The following is a 15,300-nucleotide window of genomic DNA, read 5'->3' on the forward strand; positions in this document are numbered from 1 at the left end:
GCCGAGATTGGCTTCCATTGGGGCCAAATAACAAGCCCCCTATACAATTGTAGCATATCAACCTAGAATACATGAAATTGAACTTTACGATTCACGTCGTGCATGGTGTTGGCAATGGCCAAGACTCAACCGGACTGCGAGTCTTCTCCACTGCTATCAGGCAAATTCTCAGGGACAAGACCTCCAGGCTCGTAATCCTCCCAACCTTCCTCTTCCATTGCTTGTTGAATGGCCTTCGCTCTCCTTCTTCTCTTACGCGCTTCCTTCGCCCTCATCCGTCGTATTTCCTTGTAAACTTCCCTCTTCCTCTCGGCGATTTTTGACTGCAGAAAAGAGGGTTCAAACTTCATGGTGGGATAACGAGGGGATTCCCGCCAGGGCACTTCGGATGAAACTTTACTGAGCGCTCGGTCATGCTCGCCAGCAGAACTCATTCCGTCGACCAAACATTGGATAGAGCCATCCTGGATGCGGGGATGATACCTCAATTGCCTTGCATACTGGTCCCGGGAGTGAGAGCAGATCTCCCGAATGGCGGCGCGGGTCTCATCGCTTGGAGAAAATCCCCGATAGAGGAGGTCCTGGAAATACATATATGCGGATTCATAATTGCCCGTGTCCAGACACATCATAACCAAATGCTCGAAAGTGACCCCATCAGGGACCACGCCCAGTTTTGCCATCTCGTGGACCACGAACATGCCGGCGTCGCTGTTTTCGCCTCGTCGACACATGTTGATGAGGACGTTGAATAGAGAGACATCTGCCTTGTTCGGACACAGGGTATACAGTTCGTTGTAGAGCGCGACACCGTCTTCCACGGCCAACGGGTCACTAAGTGCTTCATGCTCGCACTTTTCGAAGACCACTAAAGCGCAGAGGAGCGGCACTGGAAGCTTAGTAGCTTTGAGTTTTTTGAGCATGGCCCACACATCCCGAGGGTTAACATTCTTCTCAATCATGTGCTTGAGTACTAAACGCGTTGAGTCGTGTCGCAGCGAGATGCCTGCTTTGTGCATCCTGCAAAGAACTTCCAAACCAGCGTATAGGTCTCCAGACACTACATGAGCTGCCACCATACATTCGTAATTCTGCAGGGTGACGTTGAACTCAGATTCCGCCATGTATTGAATCACAGATGAAGCAAGATCAACATCTCCTATGTGAGCTGCAACCCCCAGGACCTTGTTGCAGATGGCATGTGAAGGGCGCAGGTATCGCAGTTCTACCTTGTGCTTCCAGATGAACCAGATTGTTTCGGTGTGGGCGGCCATACTTGCCATTTCCAAAACATACGAGCACAGCTCCGGTGTGATTTCGCGGTGTTGCTCCGTCCGAGAGCGCATCAGCCGGAGCACCTCATCCCATTCTTGAAGTTCACAGAGATAATAGACGAGCATGTTGAATAACCAGCTCTCGACTACCACTCCTTTCCGCTCCATCTGACCGATATGATCCAATGCCAACTCGAACTGGTGTTCTCGAAGCAAGCCAGCCACCACGTAATGCCATCCAGTAGGGCTGAGCGAGAGCCAACGCTCTCGAAGGGCCCGCAGGACATCTTGACGCAGCAAATAGTCGGGGTGAACGGCCGATACCTGAGCGTAGAACGAGTCCATATCAGCACGAGTTTCCAGATGGGACGACTCTGGGGACTGCTGGGACTGCTGGAACTTACCTGGAGAGCAGCATGTAGCGTACCTGAGTCGGCCGCTATCCCATTGGATTCCATCTCCGCGAGCAGCCTGCGGACTGTTTTAGTCGAACCACGCACCGCATCCGAGTGGGCGAGAATGAGAGCTCTGTAGTGCCGCGTGTCCGGATGTACCTGGCGGTCGTGAATGAGGATGCGTAGGATCTGTGCTGTATTTTGAATCCGCGGGTTCTTGGCCGTTATCTCCTGCAACCTGGTCTCCAGGGCCTGCGTGGACTTGCGCGAAAGAGTCTCTGGTGCATCGCCGAACTCAAATGTCGTCACTTGGTCATACGAGGTGAAGGGGATCGACTGGTCAGGGAGCAATCGGATTATACTATCTTCGTGAGTCACGTCCCTCTGATCGGGTTCGCGACTGGAATCAATTGTGGCGGGTTCTTCTGGGCCAAACGTCGGTCGAGCTGGCATGGACTTTTTCAGCGGCAACGAGGAAAATCTTCGTTTAGCATGTTGGCTCGCCCCTAGAGTTACTCTAGCCCCGCTGAGCGTGTTGATATTAAATGATGGGCATAGGCAGAGCCATAGCCCATCAAGAACTAGTGTCGTTCGTGGCATGTCGAGTGGCTGCGGAGACGTTTGCACTCGGTCTCTCAGGATTGAGGAACAAGTTACGGGAGTAACACGTGATCTCGGATGCTAATCATGCTATGGGATATTGATAAGTGGCGACGATAGCCACACATCAAGGATAACCTTATGGATTCGTATTTAACTTAGTGCAGATATCAAATCTCATAATCCGTCCAATCATGAAATGAGAAGAAGGAAAAAGAAGCCCAGACGACACAATTCTCATTTAACAAGTACAACCAGATGACGCCAAGGCCATGCTCGACTTCCTAACCAGCCAAACGAACTTTCCCCAGCGAACTACCTGCTTTAAACACTTTCAATCAACCCCGGGGTATCTTTCATGTCTCTTCTCATTCTTTTCGTGAACAAAAAATAGGATCAAAGTCTCTAATTGCCGCCCCGACCGCGACCGCGACCACGACCCCGACCACCACCACGACCTCTATCGCCTCGACCACCTTCGCGGGGACCACGGTTGCGGTTCGGCGGCTGGTTCTGCTGTTGTTCCTTCACCATTTCCACAATTTCTTCGGGAATTCGTAGGTATTTGATCTAAGGGGGAAGCCAGGTTAGAGTCGGAGAAAGCTGGGATCCAGGAAACCGCTTCGCTCCCCGCGTTATGAACTCACGTTGTTTCCTCTGACGTAGACTTCTGGTAGTCGAAAGAATTTGTCTCCCTCCGGACTCGTCTGGACAACTTCTTTGAGTATGAGGTTCATCCAGTTGTCGCAGTTGGCAAGGTGTCCGTTGAGCGTCTCGCCGTTCTTGAGTTCCACGAGCATGGGGTGACCCTGCGCGGCCGTCAGAAGACCTAGAGGCAACTATATCCTGGATCAGCAAGAGTCTATAGCCTAGAGAATATAATAAGTGCAGAGTGAAGAGGTATACCATTTCTGAGGACTATTGGATAAGGTGGGATGTTGTCTTGGTAGGTGGGGAGAGACGCAGATGCGCAGTCGCTAATTCAATGCGTCGAGGATTATCAAAAATAGGCGCGGGCCAGATGCGAGCGAGCAGTATAAGGTAAGAGTCGCAGATTAATGTCAATGAAAGACTTGAATAGGGATGTGATAACGAGCGCGCAACCGACCTTGGAAGAGGGCTCCGCATGAGCTTCACCTGTGGCGGTGATCGCAGCAGCAGCAGCGCCGGGGCGATCCGGAAAAACATGGCCCCGTGATTGGCCCGGCCATGCGTTCGTTTCTCCTTAGCTGAACTGCCAGTGTGAGTGTGTGTGTCAGTGACCCTGGCTTAGTTCGATCCACGGGCAGGGCATTGTCTGTGTTTGTCCTTATTTAGTCTATCACCCCCAGGACTACATTTTAAAGATGCATCCCTTTTTCAGCTGCGATGCTTATGCTCCCTGAGAAGGCTCATGGGATAGCTTTTTCAACCTCCCTTCACTTTTCTCCTCCCATACTTATATCTATAGTCTCTCCCGGATCGGATATATATACACCATCATGGGTGAAAGACGGCACCTCTCCACTCCGGGCTATGCAATCCCCTGGTGGTCAGCATTGATACTCTTTCTCACCACAGACCTCGTAGTTGAGGGCACCCCCATTGATCTCCAGCGACCCGACGACTCTTTCCCAATGCATCCCAGTTAGTAGTCCATCCTGCGACGACAACACCGTTCAAAAAAATCCTAAGCCACTGTATAGACAACCATACCGGGTCCAAAACGACCCGGTCGCTATGCCTGAACGAAGACACCGACCGGAGTTGCAGCTTGCTCAGGAAGATCTCGGAGTACAAGAACCAGGTCTCCATCACGAAGCTGGTCGTGCTCGCGTGTATACTGGCCGTATGCGCTCTGGCTTACCGAATCTGTCTCAAGACGATGTACTGCCAACGCCGCCGGGTGGACAGGGCAGCACAGCGCGAAGAGAGGAAAGCGCGCCGGGCCTACAAGGCTGCAGCGCGCCGACTGCGGTGGCACCGCTGGTGGGAGCGGAAGCCCACCGAGCCATCGGCCCCAGAGCGCGACAATGAGCTCTTCGTCATCGACGTACCGGGAGAACCCCGTCAGATGCAGGTAGGCTCTTCAGATGCATCATCGTCTCTGCCTGGAGCGATGCAAGATGAACTACTAGGCCTACGGGAGACACTCGCATGCGTCGGGGAGTTGATCGGGGTCGAGCAGCAGAACTCGGTCAAGCCAGATGGTCCTGAGGTAGCAAGCCTGCATGGAAAGCGGCGCATGTCCTCGGAGACTATCGCTACGTCAACGGTCGGGCTATCCACCATTACGTTCACTGCGACCAGCAGTCGATTGAGCCATGAGCCTAGGTCCTCTGGGACGGTAGAATCATTGGACACGATGGACTCAGCCCCTCCTCCTAGCTACAGATCCTGATCTGCAAATGCACCTACAATAGTATGGAATGAAAGATCATATACTGGGCCATGGCTCATTGCCAAAACAGTTTTGGATGGATCATAAAGCTTATTAGTACATTGACCTTGTCACGAACGCATCGACCAAGGATACATTGTGTGCGCATGCAGTTGGCTCTCTACACCTTTGGCCGCTTATTCAGCAAATCCCCGTCCTCCTCCTCTTCATCATCCTCGTCATCTGCCACTGTGAGTTTGCGCTTGTTGCGCGGCTCTCTAGAGCCTTGACCCGGCTCATTCAGGACAACAGTCGACTCTGCGGTCGCTGCGTCGCCCATCGCTTCCTCCTTAGCTTTCAGTGCCTCTTCGCGGGCGTTGAAGGCCTTCAGCAGTGCTTCATAGCCTTCCTCGACATTGGTGACGGTCTCCTCCAGCTTCTCAACGCGGTCACTCAGATCCAATTGGATCAAGAGATCCCGAGAGCGTTTGTAGAGACGCTGCTTGGTGAGCATGCGCCACCAGTAGTACCGCCTATCATTGGGGTCTTCTGCATTATGCTTCTTGATCAACAGGCGAGCCATATTGGTACCACCAGCTAACCGGCTCTTCAGAGGGATCTGGCCCAGGAGATACATCTCCAAGATATGAGCAAACTGGGTGGAGTCAATCTTGAACGACGAGCGGATCTCATGAAGCAGCTTGGTCGGAATCAGGGCTGATGTAGGCACGCGCCGAGGACGAGGCCTCTTCGCCGTTACTCCGTATGGATCCGGATTTATGTTCAGATTGTGCTTGACAAACTCGGGGCGCAGGATGTGATAGTCGGCAGTGTCGCGGAGGGCATCAAAGGCTTCATTCGGGTCCTCAACGGTCAGTTCGGAGATCGTGGGATCATTGAGACAGGCGCCGTGGATAGTTGTGTACAAATGGATGCCATGGCCCGAGCCTTGATGAGGAGGAAGTATAAGGAATTGCGCAATTCGCAACCGCGCCGGAAGCTGAGCGGGCCTTATCACCTCAGACGCGGGGAACGGGCTATCTTGGACTGTAGGCTTTTGTGTCGTGTCTCTCTGGTAGAACCACCAGCGATATGTTGTCGCATATCCGACAATAGAATATTGTGAAGCAGTGGGCACCGGTCGCGTCACCTTCTCGTAACTGTAGTGTCGTTAGCATGATGAGCGTAGCTGGGTACCAGTACGACGGATGTTGAGTAGTGAAGCATACACAAAGTAGACCGTCCATCTTTCAAGTGTCCAGTCAGGGTCATCCGTGACTATCGGTGTCCCAGCTTCGATGAAAAGTGAAACGAAGACTTGTGCGCGATCCAACAATCGTCTCACTTCGGGATCCGCTAACGACCCTGCCCAGACCTCATATGTTCTCTGTTCGGTGACGTAGCTGTGAACGAGTTTGCCTGGGGGTACAAAGTCCTTGGCGTCCTTGTCCTCCAAAACAGCCTTCTCGTAATCGGGGAGTACAGCGAAAGCCTCTAAGAGATCACATTTGAATTAGTTAACAGCGATGAATTATGAGCAGCTACGGCGCCCACCAGTCCGGGAGGTGTGACATGTAGTTTACCTTCAGGAATCCATGGCTTCAGAGTCTTCAGTAGATCAACAGGGACGACATCGCCCACAGGCTTGAACTTCTCGTCATAAGATATGTGAAGATGCGGGCGTAGATCGTGGGCAGCAAATCGCATGCGGATGATCAGGCCTTTGTAGCCGAAGATCTGCTCCTCATCGCCGAAGATGGGATATGTGAATTGAGGTTGGAAGTTGGAGAGGGTCTTGAGTTTGGCATCGTCGGCAGGTTGGACTAGAGACAGGTGGAGAGCGTCATTGGCGTCGCAAGTCCCTGTATGAAGCCGTTTTTTGTTAGTAGGGTGAAAAGTGAGGCAAAGGGGCAACAGGGTCATTCATTACAGTCGCCTTCGTTCGCCATGATGCCAAGCACGTAGTTGAGGGATATCCGAAGCGAAATGAAGTCAGGAGATGGGTGAAGAAAGATAGACTTTCGGTCGTCATCAATCACCTTTGAAAGCGGCGCGTGTTGCCCGAATCGATCGCGTTGCGCGGCGGAGCTGGGTATAACCGGGTTGGGCTTAGCGCATCGAGCGCCAAAGTGGGCTCAATCACATCGTAACTACTTGTACAGAGTACTCAATATTCATAGGTAGCTGGTTATCTGAGAGACCAAGAATCTAGTATGTCGGATGCTACAAATTACTCGACCTAGTCATTTACTCGAGCAATAGGTGGTTTGATTCCACAACCTCTTATCTCACAATGGTATGACTTGTGATTGTGCCTGGCGGCCGCTTCCACTACGATGAAGTATAGTCCGTAGCGTTGGCGGAAACCACCTCAAAAGGATTCATCAGCAGATTATGCGTGAGTCTGACTGCTTGCAGACTGCATGAACCATACTACCGACGGAGGCAACTATACCTCATAGTCAGTGAAGATACTCGAACATCATGTCTCTTTCCCACGACCCTCAGCAAATCGCCTTGACAGGCCTCGGGACCATAGGCATATCCATGGCGGCTCTGCATCTCTCGCGTGATAACACGATAATCACTGTTTTTAATACCAGACCCAGCTTAGAAGACTATTTGAGAAAAACTCTTCCAGATATCTGACCCAGCATACATGCGGTGGATCTTTCCAGCACTGGTTCTTGAGCTTCCACCCCTGCGGTAGAGTAACTCATTGCCGACGGTCGTTTGCGACTCCTTTCATCATTGGAGAGCGCATGCGCCTCAGTCACTATCGTCCAGGAGCAAGGACCCGAGAGCCTCAAGTTCAAGCAGACCCTCTGGGCTTAAGTCGACGCGGCGGCTCCAGGCTCTGCACACCTCTGGACCAGTACATTGCTCAACAACTCAAGATGCGCAATAAGGCCCGGTTGTTGGTCGTTCACCCTTTCGACCAACCTCACCTGATGCCACTTTTTGGAGATAGCCCCCGCTCCAGAGACTTCACCCGAGCGTGTGGAGTTTGCGCGCGAGTATTTCTCCGTGCCTGGTCCACGACACCGGCCCGTGGTCATTCGGAAAGGGATCCCGGGCTTCGTGGACAACCGACTGGAATTTGCACTACTAAGAGAAGCATGATACTTAGTGCAGGAAGACGTGGTAGACGCAAAAGATCTAGATACTATTTTGTTGGCCAGCTCAGGGCCTAGGTGGGCCGGCAATGGTGTCTTCGAGAGCTATCAATAGGGAGGTGGAGAAGGGGGCATTGCAGCTTTCCTGGACAAGCTGGGTGGGACGATGCAAGACATGGGATGGATTGGGTCAGGTTAAAGTGCGAGGGGAAGCAAAAGCCGGGTGGAAGGAGAAAGTAATCTCTCAAGTCAATCAGGCGTATGGATCGTTGACCGTCGGACACGCTCGCGAGAAGGAAGCACGCTTGAAGGATCTGCTTCAAATTCAGAGCAAAACGTACGGAGATAATGGAGCAGAAGCATGAACCATGAAGCATAGGTTGCTGGATGACGTACTTGTCATGGATTGATGATTAGATTATGCCCAACCTGCCAGTATATAAAAATCATCTATGATAGTCAGCTTAGGTAGGTGTCTTACATAGGCTACGGAGTAAGCAGGCAGTATATCCAATTCCGTCATTGCATCCCTGGGCGGTGGGTCTTCCCGTGTCTGTGACTGGGGCGTGCCTTTCTTTTTCCCACTTGCGGCAGCGGATCGCAATAACTTATCAACTCCGTCGACTAGGCCTAACCCAGGGCTTGTCCACCTCCGCCACGTTTTCAGTTCTCTCGTTGATTCCGACCGCCTTGGATAGACACTTTCACACCCTCCGAATCTCACCTCTTCTCCTCTCCCCTCCAACCATCTTCAAGCCCCTGCACAACCCCCTGTCGGGCTTATACGCACATCGCAGCGCCACCGACGTAGGATCAGGGGCGTGCCGAGAATATAATTTTCGCGATTGGCATCATGATTGAAGCCTTCTAGAGCGGAGACGAAACCATGGAGGGACTTTTCACTTTGCTCGCTCTGAGCATTGTGATGGCGATTACGTGAGTTTCGCTCAACTCACAAGGCAATTGTCCAGAAGAACGAACTCCCTCGCTAATCGCTGCGCCCGTTTTGCTCCTACAGGTCTTTTGTCGTGGGCTCATTACCACTTGCTTTCACGCTCTCCCCTTCTCAGCTGAGGTTGATATCCTCCATTGGCATGGGAGTATTAGTCGGAACTTCTTTGATCGTGATTATCCCAGAAGGAGTGGAAACATTATACAGCGCAAGCTTGCCTGCTGGTCGAAACGGCATCAGCACCCGGTCGACAGCGACAGCATTCAGCTGGCACCCTCAAAAACCACGTGCCGTTCAGGTTTTCCAGGCGAGGGAACCATTGGGTTTGGGAGATACAGCTGCGGTGTCTCCGTCTATCTTAGACGACCTAGCGACTACTCCTACATTGCATATCACTCGCGATGGACACGATGAACTATCTGAACGAAAAGAAGAGTCATCCGGCGACACCGAACACAAGAGTCATGACGAAGAAAGCTCGCCTCACGCTTGGATCGGTATCGCGTTGATCAGCGGATTTATCTTGATGTATCTCATTGACAAGCTACCTGTGCTAGCATCGCCAGGTAAACAGGAAAGGATTCCTTACCACATATCGCTGGACAATCTTGGATCGGGCTTGCGACGTAATTCGTCCCCATCTCGAGAAGGTGGTCTTTTGGATGCTGGAAACGTCCCCAAGAGTAGCCATAGCTTCGCTACCACCACTGGCCTTGTCATTCATGCCGCTGCTGATGGGATTGCCCTGGGTGCATCCAGTTCCGACACTGGGCTGAGCTTTATCATTTTCCTTGCAATTATGGTTCATAAAGCGCCGGCTTCTTTCGGCCTCACTTCCGTGCTGCTAAAGCAAGGACTTTCTAGTCGCACTGCTAGAGCTCATTTGTTGGTTTTCAGTTTGGCCGCCCCCTTGGGAGCGCTGATGACTTTCTTATTTGTGCAAGTCATGGGCTCGGGTTCCAGCGGCGACGAAATTAGTACCCGTTGGAGAACAGGCGTACTGCTACTGTTCTCGGCCGGTACCTTCTTGTAAGCGGCCCCCTCCCCTCCGATGCGGCCTTCGGTCTGGACGAGAATTGACTGTTGTGCAGATATGTCGCCATGCATACGATGCAGGAAAACAGCCCCAACACCTCCCCACGTGAATCGCCTGCGAATGGGTATGGGGATCCCAGAGATATCCCCGCGAAGCACGACAAGTCTATGAGAGACCTAATCGCTTCCGTCGTCGGCATGATCTTGCCCTTGTTTTTGCAATTAGGCCATGCTCACTAATTCCCTGCCATGTTACCTAATCTTATTTTGGATTTCACCCTTGTTGTACTTTATCAACGCCACGAGTGCCATCGAACGTCAAAGAACGTCGATATTGAAGCACTCTTACACTCGCAATACCTTTCGGAAGCCGTGTTGCTTTTATAGACTGTGTCGTTACTAGGATCTACATCCTTCTCCGAAGCTAATCTCTTTGTGATATTAATATTGGCATAGAAACGGTGTTGCGATATGTTTGCTGCTTTCTTTTTTGACTTACGCATGGGTCTCATCACTTTGTATACAAGTCTCTTCCAAGGCCGTTGTCATTATTGCGCTGGATATGGGCACAGCTACGTAAAGTGGCCAGGAACTACGGAGGGGAAGGAGGGGAGACAGCCTCCGGAAAATGGAAATCCACGTTCAGCCCGGCCCTTTCCCCGCAAAACACCGAGCCTGATGCAACCACTCAGCAAGCTTGGATTATGCTCGCAATTCCCACTTCCACGGTTGTGTTGCACTGATCCTGCCGAGCTCCATCCACGGCCTCGGAGGAACTATATCTTTAATCGGTGCCCTATATTTCAGGCCCAGGGCCACGGAGTTGTGTCCTTTGGACAGGAGGAAGCGAGGAGAGGATGGATTTGTAATCGGACAGGGATTACTTAGTTATGACTATCTCCACCCTGACTCTGGAATTAGTTCGCCTTGTTTTGGGGGCCTGTAGACTCAGCGCACCAGCAGCGATCTGCTGAAGCTTCATCTTGATTTCACTTGCATTTCTGACGACAGATGGGCGCAAGGCGGACCCTTGCAGACCATCGGGGCCGTTTAACAGTGGGTGGCGGTAGGTACTTGGTTGCTGTTCCCTTGAGAATGCCCAGTTTGTGTGGTTAATTGCTCGCATAATCCGTTGGTTGCTGGTGTGTGGGAGTGTGTGAGAGTGTGAGTGTTTGTGTGGCATGCATAGAAGAAGGGTGGAGAAGGCAGGGGTTCACATCCTACAGATGAGTGGAAAGAAGAGGAGAACGGGTAGATAGATCAATGATGGGATGAATAGAACAAGGGCGGACCGGATCCGATTGCACAAGCAGGGGCAAATGAGAGGGAAGGAGGAAGAGGAGACGAGACCTCAGGGAGAAGAAGGAGAGAGAGGCAGGGGAGCGGGATTCCGGGCACTGGTCATGAGGAGGGGAGAAGAGAGGGGGGGAAGGGAGGGGGGGAAAGGATGCATGTCCGAAGTAAAAAGTTGAGAGTATACGTATCGCCTGCAGTGGATGTATGTAGTTGAGCAGTAAGGTAAGTAAGTGGTCACTTTTACGCCCCGGCCGCTAAGAACTGCGGGCTTTTTTGAGGCTTGGCAGCTTCGGGCCCTCCCTGAGCTACACTAAACCGTTCAGGGACTATGGAGTACTGCAGTGCACCTGACCTTCTCTCTCTCTCTCTCTCTCTCTCTCTTACGACATCGCATGATTCCAGCCAGTCCAGCCAGTAGTAACCAGTCAACCAGTCAGCCAGCCAACATCTCTCTCTCCACACACTCTCTCTTTTGCTCGTCTTGCTCTTTGCTCATTCTCTCGTACAGTAGACTGACTCTGCTTTTAGTGCTGCAAGCACACCCACCAGTCTTGTTGCTCTGTCCCTGTTCAAGGTTCTGTCTGCCCTGTCCTGTGCTGCTGCTTCTGTCTCTCTACTAGACTCCTATCGTCCTTTCCCCCCTCTCCTCTGTCTCTTTTCCTTTCTCGCTTCTTGTATCTTGTCTCTGCCTGGATCTATCTATCTATCTGTCTGTCTGTCTGTCTGTCTCTCTCCAGCCTGTCGAGTGTCTAGTCTGGTCTAGTCTCATCTACGCCCCTCCACACCACCCACTCTCCCGTTACTGACTTGCAGACCCAGTTTCTGTCTGGATGGCGTCGTCGGCGGGAAAAGGACAAGCGTAGTAATCTTGTCTCTCCCCCCCATTCAACGCTCTTCTGCGACTGTTGCCGCTGTCTCTGCGCGGGATATCGGATCTCCAATCCTCATTTTAAACTTTTTCTTTTCTGGTTCTATTTCCTTTCTGTTATTTTTATCCATCTTATTACCCTGCCCTTTATAATACAATCGCGCCCGTCACTACTCCGTACTCAATATCTGTTGGCCCTGCCACACCTTCCCCTATTCCCTGTCGACTCCGTATCGCCAGCCTTCTCTCCTCTCCTCCCTACTCAAGATCGCTGCCGCCGGAGATCGTCCACTCCCCCGTCTTATCTCTTGCTCCCTCTTTCGCTTCCTCTTCCGCTCCTCCCTTCTACTCCATTCCCTCAGCTCTGCCTCACCCATCCCTGAACCACTCACGTTGTCCCTCGTTTTCCCTCTCTTTTGCCTGTTTCTTTTTTTCTTCTTCTTTTTTCTTAAAACTCCGCCATCTCATTTTCTTACGTTATCATTCTGCGAATGCGTCACGGCCTTGGGAGGTCAGTTAACGGTTATCATAATCAGCGTGCGGCGATCAAGTTCGGTAGCCTACGAAAGATCTTGGATGATATAACCACTTTTCAGCGCGGCGAACCATGAGCACTCAAGACATAGAAGAGAGCGGGATGATGAGTCCGCGCAGTGTATCGGACGAGATGGAAACGGCGCATGACCGGTCATGTGTAGCCAAAGACTCAGTTCCCTCTGTCGCCAGTGCTCATTCCAGATCGCTTTCCTCAACCAAGCCTGGTCCCTCGATTCCAACAAGTCTCCTGCCTTCGGCGCCTGAATCACCCCCCACTCCAGCTCCGAGTCCGACCCCCCATCGACGATCCCTGAGTTGGCAGACAGCCGAAGAGGAGGAGGAAGAAGTCTTGCTGAACACTCGGATACACTTCACCAGTCTTACCAATGCCAAAAAGCGGAAGTTTCTGGAAGGAGTTCTTGGGCTATGTGATCCTATGACACTTAGCTTCGTTTGGAGTATGATAAATCCTCGGTTAAGGAAAGACCCCTTTAATGTCTTTCCCAACGAATTATGTCTGCGGGTATTGAGCCATCTTTTTGACCCTCTCGGCCTAGCCGCTGGAATCATGCTGACGCGTATGCTCCGATCTGAATAGGTTCTGTCGTTTATCGATGATCCGAAGTCACTAGCAAGAGCATCACAAGTTTCCAAACGATGGCGCGAACTCTTGAACGATGACATCACCTGGAAGAACCTGTGCGCGAAGCATCCTTATGCCTCTCAGAGGCCTACGGATGACGATCGAGAATACCTAGACCCCTTCAACGGGCAGTCTCTGCATGCTGTATCCAGTACTCATTCTCTGAGCGGGTTGCAGAGGAAGTCAACAGCGTCTAGTCCCCATTCTCGAGACAGCTTTCCGCCGCTCCCACGCTCCTTGTCTGGAGACTGGCTCTCCTCGTCGAGCTACTCCTCGCGGAAACGGCGAGTTCGACCCATGACCTACAGGTCGCATTTCAAACAGAAATACCAGGTGCAATCAGCGTGGAATAGAGGCGGGCGCTGCACGCAAAGACATATGAGCCCGGACCAGGGAGTTGTCACGAGTCTTCATTTAACGCCAAAGTATATCGTGGTTGCGCTTGATAATGCCAAAATCCATGTGTACGACACCAACGGAGACAACCAGAAAACACTTCAAGGTCACGTCATGGGTGTCTGGGCGATGGTTCCATGGGATGACATTCTTGTGAGCGGTGGCTGCGATCGAGAAGTCCGGGTGTGGAATATGGCCACAGGGTAAGCTGATCCCAATCACGTTTCAAAACGTTCCATGCAGGTTCCAAGCCATTCGATACTAATAGGCTGTTGGCACTAGGGCTGGAATATACCTCTTACGTGGACACACATCCACAGTGCGCTGTTTGAAGATGTCTGACAAGAACACGGCTATCTCCGGCTCACGAGACACGACGCTGCGCATCTGGGATCTGACCACAGGCACATGCAAGAATGTATTGATCGGACATCAAGCAAGTGTTCGCTGCCTGGCCATACATGGCGATATCGTTGTTTCCGGCAGCTACGATACTACCGCACGGATTTGGAGCATTTCTGAGGGTCGGTGCCTGAGGACTTTATCCGGCCATTTCAGCCAGATTTATGCGGTCGCCTATGATGGCAAACGCATTGCAACGGGTAGCTTGGACACCACCGTACGCATGTGGGACCCTCAAACCGGTCAATGCAATGGCATTCTGCAGGGTCATACCTCTCTAGTAGGACAATTACAGATGCGTGGTGATATTCTGGTTACCGGCGGCTCCGATGGCGCGATACGGATCTGGTCGCTGATCACGAATACACCCATTCATCGAGTGGCAGCGCATGACAACAGTGTTACCAGCCTGCAATTTGACAGCTCCCGTATTGTCACCGGTGGCAGTGATGGCCGCGTGAAAATTTGGAGTCTGGAGACTGCTCAACTACTGCGAGAATTGTCCACCCCAGCCGAGGCTGTCTGGAGAGTTGCCTTTGAGGCGGAGAAGGCCGTTATCATGGCTAATAGGTCAGGGCGAACGGTTATGGAGGTAAGCATCCTACCAGGTCCACTTGATATGAACGAGTTCTAATAGCATCCGTAGGTGTGGGACTTCTCAGCGCCACCTGAAGATAGCGAGGATGAAGCCGCGATTGAGAGTACTGCCAGCACACCGGGGCCCTTGCCGACCCCTGTCGATAGCCGCCACCGGGAACGCTTTTCGGATCCTACAATGTCGACAAATAATGACAACGATCAGTCAATGGCGGATGCCCCCTTGTCTTGATGGCAATGTGACGCGTTCTTGCAGTATCATGCGCACGCCTTTTTCTCAATTTTGAATATTTTAAGCGCCACCGCCTCTGTTCCTTGAGCTCAGCGCCTGATGCCGGTGGCCAGGCTCATTGCACTGTAAGTCCACGACTGCTACCGGGACAGGGTCAAATCCGTCCGATCATACATCGATATATATGCATTCTGGGTGTTAGATGGGGATACTCTGTTTGACTTGTGGTTTTTATTCTTTTCAACCCGCTGGAAACGTGGTGTGGAGTTAAACAAGTGGCAATTGGGATTCTTCTTGTGCTGCTGGAGTATCAAAGGGGGAATAGCCCCGACGGTGTTCCATGATTTCTATATGCACTTTTTGTTCTAGTTTCTTCTTACTAGGATTAGACGATACCCGTCTTGGGACGATTGTATCCAAATTTACCGAAGATTTTGGTGTTGATTTTTGGTGTATCAACTGAGGACGATGGTTCTCACCGTGGGAATTATGCAGCCACTCCTTCGTACGGTATGGTTTCCCGACTATCGAGTCCTAGATATGCTCTGCTGTATTGGCTAGACTCTTGACGCCCTGCGATGTGCACATTCAAAAGAAG

General features: G+C 51.8%; 7 protein-coding genes across 7 annotated transcripts; 3 read left to right on the forward strand and 4 right to left on the reverse strand.

The window, feature by feature from the left end:
• Positions 1 to 9: 9 nt before the first annotated feature.
• Positions 10 to 2,275, reverse strand: BO97DRAFT_467191 (pentatricopeptide repeat protein). Its single transcript, XM_025699630.1, has 2 exons — positions 1,679 to 2,275; positions 10 to 1,598 (listed from the first exon to the last, which is right to left on the reverse strand). The coding sequence occupies exons 1-2, from the start codon at positions 2,267 to 2,269 to the stop codon at positions 126 to 128; spliced, it is 2,064 nt and encodes a 687-aa protein (XP_025556867.1). The 5' UTR covers positions 2,270 to 2,275; the 3' UTR covers positions 10 to 125.
• A 140-nt stretch (positions 2,276 to 2,415) lies between these two features.
• On the reverse strand, positions 2,416 to 3,401 carry BO97DRAFT_402225 (U6 snRNA-associated Sm-like protein LSm4). The gene is made up of 3 exons (XM_025694445.1): positions 3,176 to 3,401; positions 2,917 to 3,108; positions 2,416 to 2,839 (listed from the first exon to the last, which is right to left on the reverse strand). The coding sequence occupies exons 1-3, from the start codon at positions 3,176 to 3,178 to the stop codon at positions 2,675 to 2,677; spliced, it is 360 nt and encodes a 119-aa protein (XP_025556868.1). The 5' UTR covers positions 3,179 to 3,401; the 3' UTR covers positions 2,416 to 2,674.
• A 63-nt stretch (positions 3,402 to 3,464) lies between these two features.
• Positions 3,465 to 4,729, forward strand: BO97DRAFT_13071 (uncharacterized protein). The gene is made up of 2 exons (XM_025690045.1): positions 3,465 to 3,895; positions 3,955 to 4,729. The coding sequence occupies exons 1-2, from the start codon at positions 3,751 to 3,753 to the stop codon at positions 4,647 to 4,649; spliced, it is 840 nt and encodes a 279-aa protein (XP_025556869.1). The 5' UTR covers positions 3,465 to 3,750; the 3' UTR covers positions 4,650 to 4,729.
• On the reverse strand, positions 4,709 to 6,622 carry hat1 (histone acetyltransferase catalytic subunit HAT1). The gene is made up of 4 exons (XM_025694446.1): positions 6,559 to 6,622; positions 6,212 to 6,490; positions 5,858 to 6,122; positions 4,709 to 5,788 (listed from the first exon to the last, which is right to left on the reverse strand). Exons 1-4 carry the CDS (start codon positions 6,575 to 6,577, stop codon positions 4,810 to 4,812), a joined length of 1,542 nt encoding a protein of 513 aa, XP_025556870.1. The 5' UTR covers positions 6,578 to 6,622; the 3' UTR covers positions 4,709 to 4,809.
• A 2,008-nt stretch (positions 6,623 to 8,630) lies between these two features.
• Positions 8,631 to 9,971, forward strand: BO97DRAFT_334505 (Mn(2+) transporter ATX2; the record flags this gene model as incomplete). The annotated part of the gene is made up of 4 exons (XM_025691401.1): positions 8,631 to 8,680; positions 8,763 to 8,983; positions 9,029 to 9,725; positions 9,788 to 9,971. The coding sequence occupies 4 exons, from the start codon at positions 8,631 to 8,633 to the stop codon at positions 9,969 to 9,971; spliced, it is 1,152 nt and encodes a 383-aa protein (XP_025556871.1).
• A 449-nt stretch (positions 9,972 to 10,420) lies between these two features.
• On the reverse strand, positions 10,421 to 11,160 carry BO97DRAFT_402229 (uncharacterized protein; the record flags this gene model as incomplete). The annotated part of the gene is made up of 1 exon (XM_025694447.1): positions 10,421 to 11,160. A coding segment is annotated over exon 1 (299 nt), but the record flags the coding sequence as incomplete, so codon positions are not given.
• Positions 11,161 to 12,535: 1,375 nt separating this feature from the next.
• On the forward strand, positions 12,536 to 14,702 carry BO97DRAFT_333447 (F-box/WD repeat-containing protein; the record flags this gene model as incomplete). The annotated part of the gene is made up of 4 exons (XM_025691360.1): positions 12,536 to 12,955; positions 13,031 to 13,674; positions 13,754 to 14,465; positions 14,520 to 14,702. 4 exons carry the CDS (start codon positions 12,536 to 12,538, stop codon positions 14,700 to 14,702), a joined length of 1,959 nt encoding a protein of 652 aa, XP_025556873.1.
• Positions 14,703 to 15,300: the final 598 nt, after the last annotated feature.

Source organism: Aspergillus homomorphus (genome assembly GCF_003184865.1).
Source record: "Aspergillus homomorphus CBS 101889 unplaced genomic scaffold BO97scaffold_1, whole genome shotgun sequence".
Taxonomy (NCBI): Eukaryota; Fungi; Ascomycota; class Eurotiomycetes; order Eurotiales; family Aspergillaceae; genus Aspergillus; species Aspergillus homomorphus.

Coding starts and splice junctions, on each gene's coding strand:
- BO97DRAFT_467191 (XM_025699630.1), bottom strand. CDS start 2,269: ATGCCACGAACGACACTAGTTCTTGATGGGCTATGGCTCTGCCTATGC. Junction 1,599..1,678: donor CGCTACATGCTGCTCTCCAG/GTAAGTTCCAGC, acceptor TTCTACGCTCAG/GTATCGGCCGTTCACCCCGA.
- BO97DRAFT_402225 (XM_025694445.1), bottom strand. Junction 2,840..2,916: donor TCTACGTCAGAGGAAACAAC/GTGAGTTCATAA, acceptor CTTCCCCCTTAG/ATCAAATACCTACGAATTCC.
- BO97DRAFT_13071 (XM_025690045.1), top strand. CDS start 3,751: ATGGGTGAAAGACGGCACCTCTCCACTCCGGGCTATGCAATCCCCTGG. Junction 3,896..3,954: donor CTCTTTCCCAATGCATCCCA/GTTAGTAGTCCA, acceptor GCCACTGTATAG/ACAACCATACCGGGTCCAAA.
- hat1 (XM_025694446.1), bottom strand. Junction 6,123..6,211: donor GAAGCCATGGATTCCTGAAG/GTAAACTACATG, acceptor GTGATCTCTTAG/AGGCTTTCGCTGTACTCCCC. Junction 5,789..5,857: donor AGATGGACGGTCTACTTTGT/GTATGCTTCACT, acceptor ACGACACTACAG/TTACGAGAAGGTGACGCGAC.